The 19,982-nt window shown below is 44.4% G+C and overlaps 1 protein-coding gene across 1 annotated transcript; it reads right to left on the reverse strand.

Moving 5' to 3' along the window:
* Position 1: 1 nt before the first annotated feature.
* Positions 2-19,484, reverse strand: itih6 (inter-alpha-trypsin inhibitor heavy chain family member 6). Its single transcript, XM_079492597.1, has 17 exons — positions 19,252-19,484; positions 18,413-18,448; positions 16,955-17,109; positions 15,255-15,365; positions 14,490-14,737; positions 14,012-14,181; positions 13,220-13,336; positions 12,955-13,126; positions 11,142-12,797; positions 10,242-10,274; positions 10,083-10,100; positions 9,890-9,937; positions 9,771-9,800; positions 9,560-9,655; positions 1,451-1,564; positions 662-1,045; positions 2-430 (listed from the first exon to the last, which is right to left on the reverse strand). Exons 1-17 carry the CDS (start codon positions 19,354-19,356, stop codon positions 168-170), a joined length of 3,756 nt encoding a protein of 1,251 aa, XP_079348723.1. The 5' UTR covers positions 19,357-19,484; the 3' UTR covers positions 2-167.
* Between the last annotated feature and the right edge of the window lie 498 nt (positions 19,485-19,982).

Consider the following 19,982-nt stretch of genomic DNA (forward strand, 5'->3'; position numbering starts at 1 on the left):
CCCCCTCTCTTTGCTCTCAGAGGAGTTGAGGATGACTCAGTAAGACTCACTGACATCATGTCAGGAGTCCCAGTGTTTGTTCATCCTTCATCAAATAATCATTCCACGATGATTATTATGACTTTGGCTGTCCCAGGAGTTAATTTATTCATTGTAATTTGAGTTATTTATAAGTGATCCACCACATAGCTCTGGTATGGATAACCCAGCAGTCTCTCCACTTCGGCCTTGGGCACCACCCAACACCTTCCAAGGTGGCGTTTCCTCACTGTGTCCTTGAGAGTCTTGTCTTGCAAGGTGACAGGCATGTAGGTTGACCCCAACTTTAGCGTCCCCCTGGCCAGAATCCCCTCTTTGCTGTGTCGGTGGACACCTGCCCCCAGAGGATCCCTCGCAGGAGTGACACTCATGTCGGCATGCTGGAACTGTCCTGTACACAAGGAAAGTACAAGGGGTCGGATGATAATCAATTTGGAGCTGAAATCCATACGTTTATGCTCCCGCGTTTATGCTCCCGCATGGGGGGAAAAGCTGTATAGTCAAAGCTGTATAGTTCAGCTTTGAACTATACAGTAAGTTCCAGATTGCAGGTTTAATAAGAGCTGACAGAGAAAAGAGGGCAGAAAAATACAAACACAACACAACACAACACAACACATACCAAGAAGGCCTCGAGTCGAGGCTGAGAGCCCCTGTCCATCTGTGATGTAGAATCCCAGGTGGGCCATTTGCAGATAACTGGGGTGCTTGTACTGGTGGAACAGAACCAGAAAACGCACATCCTTAGCCAGCTCTATCCGACAGCTCCGGTGGTTGTCCACGGCGACCCTCACACCCTGGCGTGTCATGGAGCCTTGCTGATTGATGGGCAAGGTGTCCCGCCCCTCCCCCTCCACTACTACAGCGTCCAACGTGAGGGTGATCACAATATGCCCGGACGTGCCCATGGAGGAGGAGATGGTGATTTTGTCGAAGTAGGTTCGAGAGCGTTCTTCTACACCGTGCTTGGAGGGGGCGCCCATGAGGTGACCGTCCACAGTGATTCCTTAATTGCCAACAGAAAGAGAAATGTGTTTTTAAAAACGATGTATGTGACAAGACAGATATCAGCATGTGAAAGTGGATTTAATACTGTTTACAGCTTTCCAATGTCCATTTTACTGGAAACTGAGTTGGGATCTATAATTATAGAAAAATCCTCAGTGTTAGGGTCCACTTGGTTACATTTGAGTTACAAATGGATAAATTAGGGGTTTTTAATGTGTATGTTTATGCATAATTTATAGTTCTTCACATGATGGTGTCGCTTTGCCAAAAATAACTGACTTTTAAGTGAAAGTGTGATCAGTGAGCAACACTGTTGTGTGCCGAAGCATAACTTCATAGGCTTCAATGTCTAGCAGGAGAGGATGCTGCTCTGTGGAACATGGCTCTGTGGAATATGGCTCACCTCTCTCTGGGTCCTCTAACAGTCTCAGAACATCATTGGCCCTGCCGTCTATCGTGAAACACAGGTTCTGATGGAGCTTTGGCAGCTGAACCACAAAATGAGGATCTCCGTCAACTACAAAAGACAACATTAAACATGAAAGTAACATCATCATCATCTCCCACTGAGCATTTTTTAATAGTCTAATAGACGTATATACGTTTTTTTAGTGGTCTAGGCTTAGATTAGACGTTGAAACAACGTCGTTTCAACATCTATAGACGGTCTATATATACAGTAGATGTTTAAAAAACTGCTACTCAGCGTCAAGGCTAAGCTTAGACCGCTAAACAACTTTAATTTTTAGACCAATTATAACCCATTTTTAGACGGACGTCTAATACAGGGGTTCTCAACGTTTTTGGCCGGGGACCCCCAGAGATGCTTTGGCAGTGCAGGACCCCCGCTCCGCCCCCTCCCGGCCCCCAATATAAATTGACTGCTACAATAACCTTAATAATAGAGACAATACACCATAAACTAGAAAAAGTGCCCTTCTGGGCACAGGTCTCCACCAGGAGGATAGGAGTGTGTGTGATGTTTGGCAAAATGTTTAGGAGTAATATAAACGTGTGTGTGTGTGTGTGTGTGTGTGTGTGTGTGTGTGTGTGTGTGTGTGTGACGCGACTTGGCCTGTTGTAGCGCCACCATGAGGCTGATTTGAAAACTGTCAAGTGGCATTTCTTCCTCAGCCTAGTTCAGTCAGACAACTCACGAATAGTTAAACCAATATTTATTGCAGAATGAGTAACAAGTGTGCATATGATATTAGATTTGGCGTTCGGCTCTGCTGGATTTCTCCCTGCTCGGCATGGTTAAGCAATAACACAGAATATAAAGAGCAGGGAGATAGATATACAATAACCCCCCATGGGGAACATAAATAGCAGAGCCGTGGTGGTGCTGGGGAGGAGGTGGGAAAAAACATCGCATACAACCGGGGACCATATGCAGAGGAAGGCAGGAAGAGCATGCAGACTGGTGAGCTTAAGTAGCCCGCCCAATTGGTCAGCTGACTGCCGCATCGGCGAATGACGTGAGGGACTGCACACACTGTACACCCACATAGTAATGCAGCATGTTAACCCCTTGAGTATAGTATGCGCCTTGAGCATGGCATGAACCCCCTTGAGGTTGTCTGAATGAACTAACTTCGCAAGCTACGTCTCATTTCAGTCAGACAACTCACGAATAGTTAAACCAATATTTATTGCAGAATGAGTAACAAGTGTGCATATGATATTAGATTTGGCGTTCGGCTCTGCTGGATTTCTCCCTGCTCGGCATGGTTAAGCAATAACACAGAATATAAAGAGCAGGGAGATAGATATACAATAACCCCCCCAACACACATACTTTCGGTGAACTCTCACCGTTGATCCGGGCAGGTGACCCACTATGGATACACAGTGACGAAATGCAAATATGCATTTCTGGAACCTGCCGGATATGCCAACCCCCCCAACAAAGCAGAACCGGAACGCCCTACGGGAATACTCAACCGGTACACATCCGTGCAGATGTCCCACTGAGAATAGTGACGAAATGCAAGCTATGCATTTCTGGATTTTGCACGGATATTTTAACTTTTATGTGAGCTATGTGTAGCCATGACTGCACGCCGAGCCGTGAGGCTTACCTCTTGAGAAAATATAATGTGTGGGGCCCCGGCCGATCCCCTTTTTTCTTTTCTTTTTTCTTTTTTCTTCTCCCAGCATGAGAGACAACCATCTGGGATCGGCTGGGGCATACTAACCTTAAGCTTAGCTGAAAAAGGCCTGCTTGGCTGCGCTCGCCGATAGGCCATTCCTCTATTGCCAATAGAGGAATATTCTACGCTGCTGCGCGCGTGTAGTGCAACCATTCACCGTTATGCCGACGTCCTCAGCAAGAGGAACGCCACCGGCCCTCTGTCAGCAAGAGGAACGCCACCGGCCCGCTGTTTCTCAAGCTTGAGAAGAGAAGCGGTATGCTGCTATAGCCATTTAAGCTTGAGCTATTGCCACTATAGAGGAATATTCTACGCTGCTGCTGCTGCTGCTGCTGCTGCTGTTGCACTACACGCGTGTAGTGCAACCATTCACCGTTACGCCGACGTCCTCAGCAAGAGGAACGCCACCAGCCCTCTGTCAGCAAGAGGAACGCCACCGGCCCTCTGTCAGCAAGAGGAACGCCACCGGCCCGCTGTTTCAGAGCCGCTATGAACATAAGCTTGAGATGAGAACCGGTATGCTACTATAGCCATTTAAGCTTGAGATAACGACCTGTAAGCATTCCACCCAGCGACCACCGTATATGCAAGGTAATAAGATTACCATTCCTGATCGGATACAGCACTTGCATTCATTACATCCTGCATAAACAACTGAAGCTCTTCTGATTAGATGCACATAATGATTCATGGGCAGCTGAGGACCATGGCCTGAGTTTGGTTGGCAACTGGCGCATCAGCGTGGCAGTAGAATCAGGAGTAGCGAGGGCATGAGCTGAGAAGACCGATAGCCCTGGCTTAGGCAGGGCTCGCGCCACCTTACGGAGTCCAGAACGCAGCCAAAGCAGGTTGCCCAATGCAGAACTAAAAGACACAAGCAGAGACAGAGTTACTTATACTTCATCCTGGCTGAATGATTAAAAGTGTGAATAGGGGATCCTAAGCACGGATCGGAAACAGAGATCATGCTGAGGGTCAAGATCAGCAGAAGAGACTTCCCACACCACACGAGCCCGATAAGCCGTTAAAAGAGAGAGAAACCGATATTTAAAGAGAAAAGCCTTAGATCTTAATCCTAGTCTATTTAGACACCCACGTGATAGATGCCCCTAATGAATTAACTTACATGAGCGGCATATGCTCTTCATGAGGCCTTTGAGCAATTGAATATGAGCTTAAAGAAGTTAAAATAGCTTCATGTCATGCAGACCCGAGAACTGTTCAAGACCACCCTCGTCCAGAACTGGGATGAGATACACTACTATGTTCCATACGAGCAATCTATAATCATGCTGCAGAATCAACAGCGCTGCAGGGTCAGGGTGATGGTGATGGACTTACTTCTTCGCAAGATACTAGAACCATCACTTTCGAAGAAACCCCAACCGACCAACGCCAGCTGAAGAAGCATTGGTGAATCTCCTGACTGAGCGACCTTAGGACGTCTGAGACTTGTGCTGAAAGAAAGCTTAGGACCAAGAGAATATCTGAGGGTCATGAACCTGATGAACAAATGAGCCACAGATAATAGATAAAACATGATCTGCTTTGAGAGAAAGCAAGATATATGCCTGTCCTGTATAGCCACTTATTTTTTGAGTGGTGCAAACCACTCCAACAACCAGCTTTGTCTGTATTTGTGTACCTGTATACCTACGTGTCCGTGCAAAGGTGAGCATGGTTACTATGGTTAGTGTGTGACGTCACTGACATAGCTGATCAGACTATATAAGACCTTGCACCACTCAGTTCACACGGGTGTGATTTTTATTATAATAATTAATAATGTTAATACATGTATTAATTTATTTAACATGACACTAAACAGCTTCTATGAGGAAGCGATGACAGATAATTGACGACATCGATGCCATTACCTATGAACTTATACTGCATTCATTTAGATTGCCATCCAATGCCATTTGAAGCAATAACTAAGAGGAGCAGAAAAACAAGCCTTGCAGAGTCATGAGGCCCGGGGCAGGAGCCCAACTCTTGATTCAGAAGTGTGAGGCGGATTGATGTACACGTACAGCCCCTGGACGTGACACTGGAATGACGCAGGGACTTACTCCAGTCCGACCATTGATGCAGAGTGCCGAGGATCGGAGGAAGCACTGGGTTCCCATTTTCCCGGAGTCTTTGGTATGACCCAGCCGGTGATCGAGCCACAACCTCCCAGACCCTGGGCGGACTCGACTAGCAGCGAGGCCCCTGAGCTGGTACCAGAAAATGAAGGCTTACAACATATTTCACCTGATAGTAGCTACCAAGTAGCTACCAAACGGCCACGAAGAAAATCGGCCCCATCCCTACTAACTGCAACGTTAAGTAGATTAACAACAAGATATGAGTGAGCGAGTGAGCGAGAGGCCAAGGGTGGCGGGGGACACCCGACAGTCAGCCAGCGCTCGGAGGCCCCCTGAGGGTGGAGGCCCGTTTCAATTGAAACTGGAGAAACAAGCAAAGGCCTCCTATGCAAGTTGCAACTAACCCAAACTTATGATATATCCACTGCGGAATTAAATAGACATTAAACGTCATCACTGTGATATTTGCCTGATGCTGTTACTCAATACTATAGTGGTACTGAGCGACATCAAATCGATTACTGGTCTGAATACAAACTGGCAGACTACATTTCCCGGCTGCACCGGGGAAAACACAACCAATAGGGTGTACCAAAATCTCCTGGAGGGGGCATCAACACATGTGTCACATGGTAGCGGCCGCCATACTTGCTGGCTTGTTTGCATTGAGAAAAACAAAAACAAAACTGACCTCACAATGGTGCAGACTTGCTCAGTAAATAAGTGCCACAGCAGGTCACGTCGAGGAAATGAGCCAGAAACGGAATTAGATGTTCAGCTTTCCAGCATGGAGACAGCATCAAGGAACCCAGATTGACGAGTTTACAAAAGACGTAGAATGGCTTGGATCGGCGCATGGGCGCAGAGACATAATGTTCAACAAAGTATCTAAGCACAGCCGTGTTTGTTCACAACATTTAACTTGTCCTTGTAATGTATTTGGGCCCGACGTGGTGTTGGTTCACTATGTTGTCGCCAAGAACGAGCTTAATATTTACAAATACATACCACCGTCACTCTATTCTGAGTGATGTGGGCTAGAATTTAATGCCCACGAGAGGGCCGTCCCAAGCTTTTCAGACGCCACCCCCTCTTGGTGACGTACATGTTTTCACACGCTATAGGTCGCACAAGCACTGCGACACGGAAGCCAAGCTTGCTGCGAACATAGACATACGTCTATGGCTGCCTTCCTTCATCCCAGGTCCCCTCACGGATAAGTGATGAATTAATGCTTAGGAGTTTCACTTTAGAGCTCCTGGCAGTGGATGTTAGTTGTGCAGAAATGAAGCAATACGCAAGCTGCTAGCCTACCACCTTTTGAAACATCTTCAGTCCCACAAAGCAACTGCCATTACCTAGTCCTACTCAAGGACTGATCAACAGAACATACAATATGAATCTGAAACATTAAAGGTGACAAATGGGCAATGGGACACACGGTGACAAGACGCTATATATATATATATATATATTGATCTGAACTTCTGACCTCAAAGAGAGTGAGGGGGGTATACACTGGAGTGACTAGACCGACAGCTGGATATGCTTGAAGAGGCGGACGGAGGCAGCAGTTTGTTAAGGCTTTTAACTCTTCTCCAAGACAGCTCAACCCGGATAGTGAAGCTGAGACATGATACAACGAAAAGAAAGCACTAATTAAATGATGCCCATTGAGAAATACGTCCGAAAATAAACAGCTAGAAACAAATCTACAGATCTACAGCAGTAGACAGTAGGCTATGTCACTTGACATGAGATTACTGCAAATGCATTTGCAATTTTAACCTACTTTAGAATGACGCTGCACATAACTGAAATGGATTGAGATGAATTAACCATAACGTATGATACTGTCCTTATGAATTGGAAACATGGAATGACTTTAAGATTAATAACTATGCCACATATGACTTGACAGTCAGAAAGCTCTTCTAGAGCTGCATAAATGTATTAGTGTTAACCAGGCATAACACTGAAGCATAATAAATCACAGGCAAAAGGGTGCTAGCTTTAGCATTAGTTTAGCATGAACAAACCCTCATGGCAATGAGGAAACCTCAACACCACATGGCTACAAAAGCACCAACCTATATCAAGATTGCAATTAAGGTAGTTACCTCACAGACAACACTTCCAAAGCACATATAGAAAGTGTTTTAAGGAATACTTTGGTAAGCAGAGTGTGACTGAAGTCTTGCTCCAAAATGAATGAAACTGCTAGGAGACAAACAGGCAGCTGAGTTGCCAGATCTTGAGAAAGAAAGCAACCAGGTGTAGAACCATCCTGTACCCGACTAGGACTCGCCACGTGACAACTTAACTTACAATATATACCCTACTGACTACGACGACTTTGAAACAATACAGTTCATTGGACACGGTCATTTGGATCCATGACAGAACACCAGAACCGAACAATTGACTACAGAAAACAAGCCCAACATTGCTTATAAAAGCGGACGTGGCAACCACTGCACATGAGTTGAGGACCCATCACTGAATGGGAGAAACACTGCACCTGGGCTGACTTGGCAAAACATTAGCAAAATGAGAACTTGGCTATAGAACACATACCATGTTACAATAGAAGCTGCAGCACTGACTGCGCATCCGGCTTAATTACCAAACGGGCTATTATGAAGCTTGTTGAAGCCACATAGTAGAACTCAGCAGCATTAGCAGAATCATATCAAACTCAATATTTGCATACAACCTGCAGGCCCTTATCACAGCAAGGACAGTAGCTGAGAAGCATGATTTAAGCAGAAGTAGCTGCACACACGGACAGCAATAGCAGCAGCAACAACCACGAGGAACAAAAAACATCGCATACAACCGGGGACCATATGCAGAGGAAGGCAGGAAGAGCATGCAGACTGGTGAGCTTAAGTAGCCCGCCCAATTGGTCAGCTGACTGCCGCATCGGCGAATGACGTGAGGGACTGCACACACTGTACACCCACATAGTAATGCAGCATGTTAACCCCTTGAGTATAGTATGCGCCTTGAGCATGGCATGAACCCCCTTGAGGTTGTCTGAATGAACTAACTTCGCAAGCTACGTCTCATTAGTGGGAATAGGCATGCCCAGTTTCACCGCAATCGGACGCTGCGTTGAGGAGTTGTGGCGATTTGTACAAAACGGGTACAAAACGGGCTACTCCTGAAAACTTTAGAAGCCAATCGTAGCCAATCAGGATGGATAATTATGAGAAATCAAACAAATCACATGATCACATGACTATGGAGAGCATGTGTACCGATTTGCGTGAAATTTGGATAAAATCTGAAGGAGTAATATTAGAAAATGTGTTTTACATTATGTCGGCCTCCTGGTGGCGCTATAAAGAGCAGATGTGAAAAATTCCAGGCAAAGGTTTTTCCTTGGCCTCTAGGGAGTGTGCATACATGGTTTTACACAGATCGGTGCAGTTATAGGTAAAAACACAAATCGGCCAGTTATAGCGCCACCATGAGGCTGAGTTGAAAATATTCAAGTGGCATTTCTTCCTCGACCTACTGGGAATGTGCGTGCAAAATTTCACGGAAATCACACCATGTGTTCATGATTTGCAGCATTTTGTTTGAAACGGAGCACTCCTGCGAACTTTGGAAGCCAATCTTAGCCAATCAGGATGAAGTCTGAAAAATCTGAAAGACCCGTTTCGTTGAATTGCTCTAGAGAGACTGTGTACCAATTTGCGTAATGTTTGGACAAAATCTGTAGGTGTACTGTCAAAACATTTGTTTTGCACAAAGCGGCCTCCTGGTGGCGCTATAACAGGCCAATGTTAAAACTTTGGGGCAGAGGTTCAGCTCTGGCATTCAGGGAGTGTGTGTGCAGAGTATGGCTGCGATCAAGCCAACGGTGCCAGAGATTAGCTGTTCACGGACGGACACACGGACGGACGGACACACGGACGGACACACGGACGGACGGACGGAGTGCAAAACATACTCTCTCCCCATGCCTTCGGCCTGGTGGAGACAATAAATACTGAAACCAGATAATCATTAGGGAAGGTGTATATGTGTACTATATGTAAACTCTTCATTTCCATTTCCCAGCCATTCAGTTGCAAAAAAATATATATATATTTTTTTTTTCTTTTTTTTCAATAATTTGGGGACCCCCCAAAATAATTTGGCAACCCCCAGAGGAGTCGCGACCCACGGGTTGAGAACCCCTGGTCTAATAGACGACTATTGCTCAGTGGGTTTACGAATGACCATGCATGTGTGGTTAATAGAAGATTGTACGCCTACCTGAAGAAGAGAAGACTCTGACAGAGCTCAGTCTCGCCGGGGGGTCTAAAAGGACAAGACATTCAACTAAAGGACAGTCCTCCTCCAGCCCAAGCACTGGAATCAATGACAGGTCTAAATAAGGTTTGCAAGCAAGCTGCATATTATTAAGATAATTAGTGATATCTTAAAGTGATAAATACCATTGCTGTAAACACCACCCATTACCTACCAAATGATTCTGCATCAGCGGTATCATCCCCTGAAAATAAAAAATAATACATTGAATCATATCAGAATCTTTTGAAATTTAACTGAATTTACTCTTGCAGAGGAGGATTTTAAACTTACAGGAATGATAGTTGAGATCGTAGTCATAATCATAAGTTGCGTCAAAGTCTGATAAATAGAAGGAAGAAATTCAAATGTTGGGAGGAAATAAAACTCAGTGTACTACAGTACATTCAGTACCATGCTAGGGAAGATTAGTCCAGATTTATATCAGCATTGCAACTACAGTTTGTGAAATATTAATAACACTCACCTTTCACAAGGTCAATATCTATATGATAAATCGATATAGGAGAGAAAATAAGATTTACATTTCAAACTCAATTGCAACTGATTATAATGGAACAGTCATTTAAAATGTAATAAACATGTGAAAGCAGTGAGTCAATACAAGTAAAGAATATCTATTCACCTTTTCTCTGGATCTGAATGGAGGTAGAGACATCTAGTGGAGAAATACAGAACATGACAACATTTAAATTCTGCATTAGGCATGCATGCTACTAATGTGCTACTAATGATAAAAATAATAATAATATACTTTATTTATAAAGGCCTTTACAATGCCAACCATCCATAGGCATAAACAACAAAAGTCAATTCAAAATCACATGTAAAAAATCACACCTGTGTGAAGTGAGGGGCGTTCTTATCATCGTACATCATCATACATCATCTCATACTGGCCAACCAGACTGCCTGTTGCCACAAATGTATGTCATATTTGACCTAATTTCTCCTGTCATTGTCGATAGCAAATATGAGACGTGTGGGGATAAGATGACGTGAATTTTCCCTTCATTGTCAATGACATTTAATGTTTGTGTTGCGAACATTTTACGTCATATTTGGCGGACATTTGACCTAATTTCTCCTTTCATTGTCGATGGCAATGAGATATGTATAATTATTATTTTTTGTCTGGTTGGTCGGCAGACCACAGCCACGTCACTATGACTCAGAGACATAACCATAAACAAACCTTACGATGCGTCCGTATAGAGCATAGCAGTGGGCGTGGTTTTCTGATGCCACGTCATTCATTTTTCCCCATAGAGATTTACAAAAATACTTATATCAATTATTTTAAACATAGAAAGCCTATTACATCTAAAGAACTTTTCAGAAGCGATTTAAAAGATGACACTGACTTAGCCATAAATCTTCAGGCAGGGCATTCCAGAGGTGCTCAGGCCGCAAAAGAAAAGAGAATGATGACTGCACTGTTTCATTATTCAACACGGCACTTCTAAGAGCATAATTATAAGTTTGACTCATTGACCAATAACGCAAAGTAGAGCGGACAACCTACCCAGAAGCCCTGCTGCCTCCCATAGTTTTGGTCCATCGGTTGCACCAGGCATTGGTGCAAATGTTCCAGAAACCAATGTGGCTAGTATGGTAATATCTATATCCAAGTCTGAATCTGAACTGTTGTCTTGCGAGGCTGGAGCTGGGGCCGGACTGGGGGACGTCAGGGGGGTCAGTAACACCTGAGGCATGGCGGTGACGTCTGGTGGGGGAGCGTCTGTGACAGACATGGAGCTGTTCTCTGTCTCTGATGAGGGCAGTGTCACTCTGACGGGCGGGAGGACTGTCACGGGCGGGGTTACGGGATCGGTTCTGATGAGTGGTGTTGTTGTAGTGGATGCACCGAGTGTAGTGGAGGTTCTTGTTGTGGTGGGAGGGTTTGTTTTGATTAGATGAGGCTCTGGGGTGGAGGATTTGTTGGGTGCTGGTGGAGGGGCGGTTTTTAGGGAGTTCAGCACAGAGGAGGAGATTCTCCTACGAGGAGCAGCAGAGGCTGTTTTGGGAGAATTAGGGGAGGGAGTGGGGATCTTCCCAGAGAGAGGTGCTGGAGCTGTTTTGCCTGAAGTTGGGCTAGAAGTTGTAGTGGTTTTCCTGATGGACGGTGATGCCACTGTTCTCCCTGATGGAGGCAACGTGGAGGAGGTCTTTTTAGGTTGAGGGGTGTATGTGGGGCGTCCAGGAGGTGGCTGAGGTTTTGGAGGCTTAGTGGCTGCAGGATCTGATTTAGTTTTAACAGGCTTGTGATTAGAAGGTGAGCTTGCCTTCTTCCAGGCTGTTTTGGTGGTAGTTGCGACCGTGCTGGTCGTAGTAGTGGTTGTGCCAGATGAGGTGGTGGGTTTAATAGTGGTAGTGGTTGGAGACGGAGTTGCCTCATCTGTATCGGGCTTTACTACCACTAAAGACGTGACCGGCGTGACAAAGTTATATTTGAGTGAGAGGTTGGTGGCTTTGTCTGCCAGTAGCCTCTGTGCTGCAGGGTCATTACTCTTCAGTTTAGCCAGCAGCAGTTCTTTGATGGTGAAATAAGCCCAGAGTCGATGTACAAAGCTGGAGACTCCCTCTATTCCCTCAACACAGCCTACTGATTCTGCAGTCCCATTCCCCTTCTCCTTGGGGATCAACACATTATTATCCACCCTCATGCTCTGCTTTGAATCAACAGCACTCAGTGACACCTTCAAATCCTTGATCCCTGGCTTAACCCTCCCGGTCACCACCAGCTCAGAGCCCTGGAAGTAGTTTGGGAAAAGGGAATGTGTGACATCAAATGCTTGATCGTCCAGGTAGGACAGTTGTACGTCAGACAGCAAGGGGCTGGCCACTTCATCATAGAAGCCCTTCAGCTGCAATGCGGCGTCTGCGTCCTCATAGACCATTCTAGCCACGCCGCGGTTGTCCAGGGCCAAGCGTTTCAGAAGTGCAAAGTCTGCGTCGTCCCCAAACGCTATGCCAAACAGAGACGTATCGCCCAGAGCATTCTTGGCATTACTGAGGATGGTGTCGCCCGCTGTCACACCAATGGTTGCTTCTCCGTCGGTTAGGAAGATCACCAGAGGGACACGGCGTGCCCCAGAAGACGAGGACTGGCCAGGGCTGACAGAGAGAAGGGGGTTGACAAGCTGGGCAGCTGAAAGCAGAGCTGCATTGATGTTGGTCCCTGAAGCAGGATAGGATCAGCAACAGATGATGGAGGAAAAAACATGAATGAATATCAAATAAATTGGATTGAGCAAAACAAAAATATATATATATTTTTTTAAAGGCTTTTATAATAGATTTTGTGATTTCGTGAATAATTCCACATTCCAACTCACATCCTTCAGCAATTATTCTCTTCACAAAGTCTTTGGCATCTCGCACATTCTGGCGAGTTGCCCGAACGGTGCGTCCCTTCCTCCAGGTGTGAACCTTGTCTGAGAAGGTAATGATGTTGAAGTGGTCTCCCTCTCGAAGATCTCCTAGAATGGTTCCCATGGCCTGCTTGGTCTATAAAATCACCAACAGAACATGTTATTTCATATTGCATGTCAACTATTTGACGTCTTTAGATATGTTTTCATTCTGTTTTTCCTACTGCACCTGTTTTATTTTGGCACCAATCATAGAGCCACTGATATCAATCACAAAGATGACATCTTTGGGAACCACAGGAAGCCCTCGTGGTGCAAAATAATGCACAAAGTAGCCATCATACACCTGAGATAGAGGCACAAAAAAAACATATCGCAGGTATAAGGGTATCGCAGAGAACTCCTTTCTGACTGTGTTCTTTGCAAATTTGTGTCAGTCTGTATGTTATATGGCCCAGCTCACAGACCACAACAAATAAAGGCAAACATCGAGAGATAAAATGCAAAAATGAATGTTTATTTAAAATAGAATAAATTGAGTAGAACAGAAAAGACAGTCTCCGACAAAAATATGGCTAAACTGCCACAAACTAAAGAATTGCTAAGGCAAAAAGAGACACTTTTCACAATGCACTTCCTCTTTCATCTGGGCCACAAAAGCAAGGTATGGCCACACCAGAACATTGCTTGTGTGGCCCAGATGAAAGAGGAAGTGCATTGTGAAAGGTGTCTCTTTTATTGTAATTGGAGGTCCTGGCCAGCTGCCACTCTCCAACCAGGACCCAGCACACTGAAAGACAAGATTAAGGCACGCACACGCACACGCACACGCACACACACACACACACACACACACACACACACACACACACACACACACACACACACACACACACACACACACACACACACACACACACCCTGACAGAGGCCATAGCCGTCACAGTGAGTGTGCAGAGTGACTGACTCAAATACAGCATACACTGAGGGGCTGATGAGGCTAAAATGCACAGGTGCTCACCTGGACATCACCCATGAGGTCTGTGAGTTGCACATCATACTGGATGATGAAGTCTGCGTTGAGGCCCTTCGTGGAGACACTGTTCTGCTGCTGCAGTGTGGGGCTGTAGCGGACGCGGCCACAACCATTACTCTGCTGGATCTGTGTGGATGCAGGCGCATCACCATCCCCTGCAGGAGAGCATGTCAACAGACTGAGCATGTCATTCATTCCCATGTGGTAGCTGCTAGCTACCATATGAATTATTTTATAGAAAATAAGTTGAGGTTATAGAGGTGAGAAACCAAGAGTCTTTATTGAAACTAACTCTCCAAAGAAATGCCAATGCCATACAATGAAGAAATGTGGATCCTGGTATTCACATCGCACCCAATGTGGATCCTGACCAGGTGGCCAGTCTGTGACAGCAGTCCTCTATGACATCAGTTGTTTTATTTGTTTTTTGACATGACCCTCAGTCTGCCTCTCAACAATTTACCTTGGACAGTGTTGGAGAGCAGTCGACTCGTTTTGAGTGGTAGGACTTTGATGAAGCTGATGCCCGTCCTCTCTGATATACTGACGTCCAGGGTGAGGTTCTGGACTGGCTGACTGGGCCTCAAACCCAAACTGAGCTCATACCGTCCAAGCCGCCGTGGCAACAGCTCCTCATAAGTAAGGGAGAAGGACATTCGCTCCCCTGAGGGCACGCTCACTGCTACACGGAACTTCTCAATCTCCCTCTCTCTGTAACACAAGGAGTACAATAAAGAGTAGCTTGATTTTGTTGACAATGTTTGCATGTTTGCATAGGTCTCACAATGGATCCTCTCATTAATGGACTCTCTGGAACTCTCTATAGCTCGATCCAATGGGGCACAAGAAAACACACTTGACATCTTATCCACAGCATTAGAAAAACTTAAATCATGCCAACATCTCTGATGACTGTTATTTTCTTTTCTTCTTTTATTTCTTTTATTTTAAGTACCTGTCTTGCTTTAAAAAAATGTGTTGATGTATTGTCATTTTTGTATCTGTTTCGCTGTTCAACCTGTGGGGTGGGAGGGTGGGGTGGGGGGAAACCCCTTTTTAAAAAAAAAATAAAAAAAAAAAACTTGATCACACAAAAAAAAGACAATGTTTGCATATTACAGTGTCCGAAAAAAATTACTTGCTGCATGTCCAGGAAATCATCACCCCTTAAAATGATTTTCCAAAATGGAATTGTGAAGTGCTATAGCTACAGGTTCAAAATACCAACTTGGTAGCAACGAGGCCGGCTGTTTTTCCTTGCTTCTTTGCAGCATCGTAAATTTTCCTGGCGGCGGCTCTTTCCTTCACCTGGGCAACATACACCTTTCCATTGGAGGTGCTGATGGGATAGAGGACGGAGAAATAACACATGACTCTCTTCTATGGGAGCCACAGCATATAGAATCTAATGCCACCGGGAAATTTAGCATGCTTTATTTTATTTAGCTCCTTAACATTTGCACCCGGGCTCCTGCATGGGAAACCAAACATGTACCGCTCAGCCCCCGCCCCCGCCCCCACCCCCCAGCTAGGGAGGTATTATGCAAGTCGCTGGGCTATACTGTAAGTAGTAGCTTGTTTCAACTCTGCACAAACATATATATTGTGTTTGTAGTTTGCATTGAAAACATGAAACATGAGGTGGGGTTTTTAGCAGAGGTGAGTGGAAAGGATCAAGCAAGCACTTTGTACCTATGAGGCAGTATACACATGCTACACCCAACAAAATCCCAACAGAAACCTCAGCTTGAGGGCGTAATCCAAGTCACACCGCCCAGTTCTCTGATTCCTACCGCCGTTGCTCTTGTCACGTGACAAGGTGCTAAAATAAGGTCAAGTTCTTTGAACAAATATATCCAAATAGAAAAACAACAAGGGCCAACCAAAATAAACCCACAGCCTTGAAACAGGTCTTGTTTCAAACACAGCCGAATGGCATGGGAGAGCCCAGTGGAAAATGGAGTTACTTGTATTTATATGTGGCTGAGAAGGTAAGGGAATGGCTTTACTTGAGTGACCTACACACATGGAACACAGTAGTGCTCTCAGTCTGAGACACAGAAGTGCCACAGAACCAAAGAAACACATTTGCCACAGCTATTTTCCTCTGGATAGTCCATGATGTGCATTGCATTTGGCAATAACTTCTGAGTATATGTGTAAAAATGGGCATGTATGTGCTAGTGTGTGTGTGCGTGCGTGCGTGCGTGCGTGCGTGCGTGCGTGCGTGCGTGCGAAAGAGAGAGAGAGAGAGAGAGAGAGAGAGAGAGAGAGAGAGAGAGAGAGAGAGAGAGAGAGAGAGATAGAATGAATAAGGGAGAAATTAGTGATTATGTATAGCACACACGTCAGTGTAAGGTTGTAAAAACTACATGTTTTTCCAGATTGGTGTTTTTGCAACATGCAAATCTGCAAATGTGTATGTGAAATGTTCGGTACGGTATGCACACATGTGTGCGTGGGACCTTCAGTATGTCTGCATTGGCATGGTGCCTTGGTAAACAGTGCAGAGCAGAAACGGGGATAAGACTTGGCATATTCCTGTCATTTTCTCTATTAACTTTTTAACTTGTATTTACAAAGCCTGGTATTCATCTGCCCTGAGGCTCTACCCCCCTCACCTGCTTCCGCTCTCTTTCTGTTGGGCCTGCAATGGTGGCTTATTTTGTTTTCTTTATATTTAGCAGTTTTAAAGGACAGTGGTTTCCAGCCCTCTTGGTAATCCAATGATGTGTCTCCTCTCAACCGGAATTTGGGTTCCTAACATAACCCCTCTGAAGTCTTATTTCTGGATTTTGTCCATCACCGACTGGGCTGCATTTATTTAATGGCTCATCCCATGTGTATTATGGCTCTATTATATCTGCAGCATGCCAAAAGTAAATTTCATTGCTAAAAAGATGGTTAACGTTTGACTTTGAGACTCACATGGTGAAGTTAGAGATGAATGCAGAGGAAGGCAGGTCCACCTCGAAGGCAGACTCCTTGGTGAGGGGCAGCTGGTTCCACACTGAACTCTGAACTGTGGTCAGGGCGTAGCGGGACACCACTGAACATTTCACATGGTAGTCTGTCACCTTCAACTGAAATGCAACATAGAAACATACTTCTAATATCTCTCTCTCTCTAATATATATATATATATATATATATATATATATACAGTATATGATGAGAGTCATGTTAAAGTAGAAATGCAGGGGCTTCTTTGCACATAACATAATCCTGCATTCAATCAACAACTCTGTACACTTGTGTTTGCAGCATATTCAGTCATCCAAAGATGTTTTGGTGAGGGTGACAATTAAAACACTTTAATGTTGTTTTCACAATCGCTGCTGGCTATTGAAAGTTAATACACACTGGCAGAATTAAAGAGATTATAGGTAGTTTACAGGGGAAGTGTATGGGGGGGAAAAGCAAATACAAATCTGCCAATTAATCCATTCATCGACTATGAGTGCCCCACCACGTAAATGTTTTATTTTGTGACATTGCAAATTAGAAAGACAGGACCCTCATGGGTCAAGCATGTACAGTTTCAGTTGAAGTATTTTTATGTGTAGGGAGCAGGATGGAAAGTCACATAATTGTAACCCTGTTCATATGTATTTTTATCATTGCCATTGGTGGATCAAGCATGGTCCTGGCTTTGGTTTGACAAGTTCAAACAAAACACAAAGCAGTTCCCATGCATGGTATCTCTCGCCTCCTCTTGTTTACTTTAAGCAGTACTGGCGCCTGCTGAGACCAACCTGGTCAGCTCTAGCCACATCAGGACCAGGAGACAGACCAGAAGTAGAGGGGCACAGCAGCCCTCCAGTTCACTGGCATCTAGGAAAGTTGTGGTTCACTCTCTATAGCAAACAGATGTGTTCATATAATTTCAGTTTACCACTGCTTCTGCACGCTTGAGGCATATAGAAATGATGTTTAATGATGGTACTAATGAAGTCACTGTTTAGAGCTGTTCTGTTCTATATCAATATATGTACTTGTATGTTAGCTCTGTATTCCACGATACTAGTCTCTAAAAGAGCAAGACAACTTATTAAGCATGTTGTTTCAATCCAGATTTTGGAAAAAATGCACAGTGACGTTACATGACACCAAAAAGACCTTCATAAGTCATCTGTACAAAGTGAAGAAAGAAATAATGAAGATCACATTGTCACCACTGCTATTCTTGTACATTTGGGGTCTTACATTGTTTGAATTTGGCAATGGACATTCGTAAGAATGTCATAAGGTTTTTGTTACGGAAAGCAAACTGCTGAAAGCTAATGCTGAAAAGCTGATTCGCTATATCTTACACAATAAGCTTCATATTTTTCAATAGTGTATGTGTGTGTGTGTGTGGGGGGGGGATGCCCTATACAGACTTACCACTGGCTTTGCTGGTTTGCTTTGACGTCTCACTCTCTGGAAGAGAAACAAAAAAATGCATTTCACAACTGCATAGAAGAGTTGTTTTTGAGTGAGTTCAGTTGTAGCTTAGTTTTGAGTTGTATATGTTTTTTGTGTGGAAGATAGCATGATGAACTTATTAATTGAACAAAACAAATCTGAGAATTTCACATTCATAGTAATTTAATCCATATCTTATATATAGGCTACTACATCAAAGTTAAGTTATGCTATATTTTGTTTACACACAAACAAGCCTCCTTTTTTAAGTAATCTCCACAATCTGTGTGTGAAGGTTGGGTCTAGATTTTGTGTCAAAATAGTCTGAATCAAAGCCATTCATGAATGGCAGGGAACTGGAACTGGAAATAAATGCTTTCACTGTATGAAGGGGCACTGAGGGGGCATGGTTTGGTCTCAAATGTTAATTTTGCACACAAATCATTGCTGTGTCAATACATTACCACATATCCTGGAGATTGTAGGGAATTTAACATAAACAAATTGTTTTAAGGCTGCATGGAATAACTAAACTGTTTATATGAAAATTAAATATACATTAATACAACGAAAATCAATCGTATCGAGCCTAATTTTGTGCAATGTATGACCCTGTGGCCTGTTTAATGTAGTTTATAAATTAATATGCGTTTCATCTATTTTTACGATAGCTATGCCTATAGGTTGTGTAAAAACGCAAGCGCGCACGCACGCACGCACACACACACACACACACACACACACACACACAAGCGTGCCTGTAAATGTAGCCTAATCACACGTGTGCCATTCAACAAGAATAGACTAATAATCCTTACCTGTAAAAGAACGTTATTTGCTCCAACACGTGCTTCATATTCGACTGACAATCCCTCTTGTAGAAAAGTGAAGATGAATAACATGCAATGGATTTTAAAAGTCATTCTGTCCACACAATACAGCTTTCATGCGCTCCAAAATGATGACTTGCGGAGTCCGTTTCACGTTGTTCGCAGGAGTGAAGCAGTGCGTGCGCAAGACGGTACCGTGCAAACCTCACATTTTACACATGTTATTTTTGCAAGGGGCAGTCTTTCCCCACCCTCGGCTTAATTTAAACGTCTTGGAAACCACTGTAATAATACGATAATGGCAATTCTCTGAAAAGCGTTCCCAACATCTGTCTGGTGATCACTGAAAAGTGGAAAGTATGAATCAGCCAGCAGATTGTGAGGCTGATCTGCCTGCTGCAGTCAGTGCTGATGTTCAAATACCCCTCCTGTGTATACTGGAAATGTCGCGGACGGCTTCCATCGGTGAACATGGGAAATGACGAAATTAACCCCTGCCTGGTTGAATGTCAACACATTGTAAGAAAAAACATTGAAACAAACTCTCCCTCACACACACACGCACGCACGCACGCGCGCGCGCACACACACACACACACACACACACACACACACACACACACACACACGCACACACACACGCACACACACACACACACACACACACACACACCTGGTGTTTTACCTCTTTATTCTGAATATTTTTCCCAAATGTGGGT

The sequence above is a fragment of the Electrona antarctica genome (genome assembly GCF_951216825.1).
Source record: "Electrona antarctica genome assembly, chromosome: 2".
NCBI classification, from domain to species: domain Eukaryota; kingdom Metazoa; phylum Chordata; class Actinopteri; order Myctophiformes; family Myctophidae; genus Electrona; species Electrona antarctica.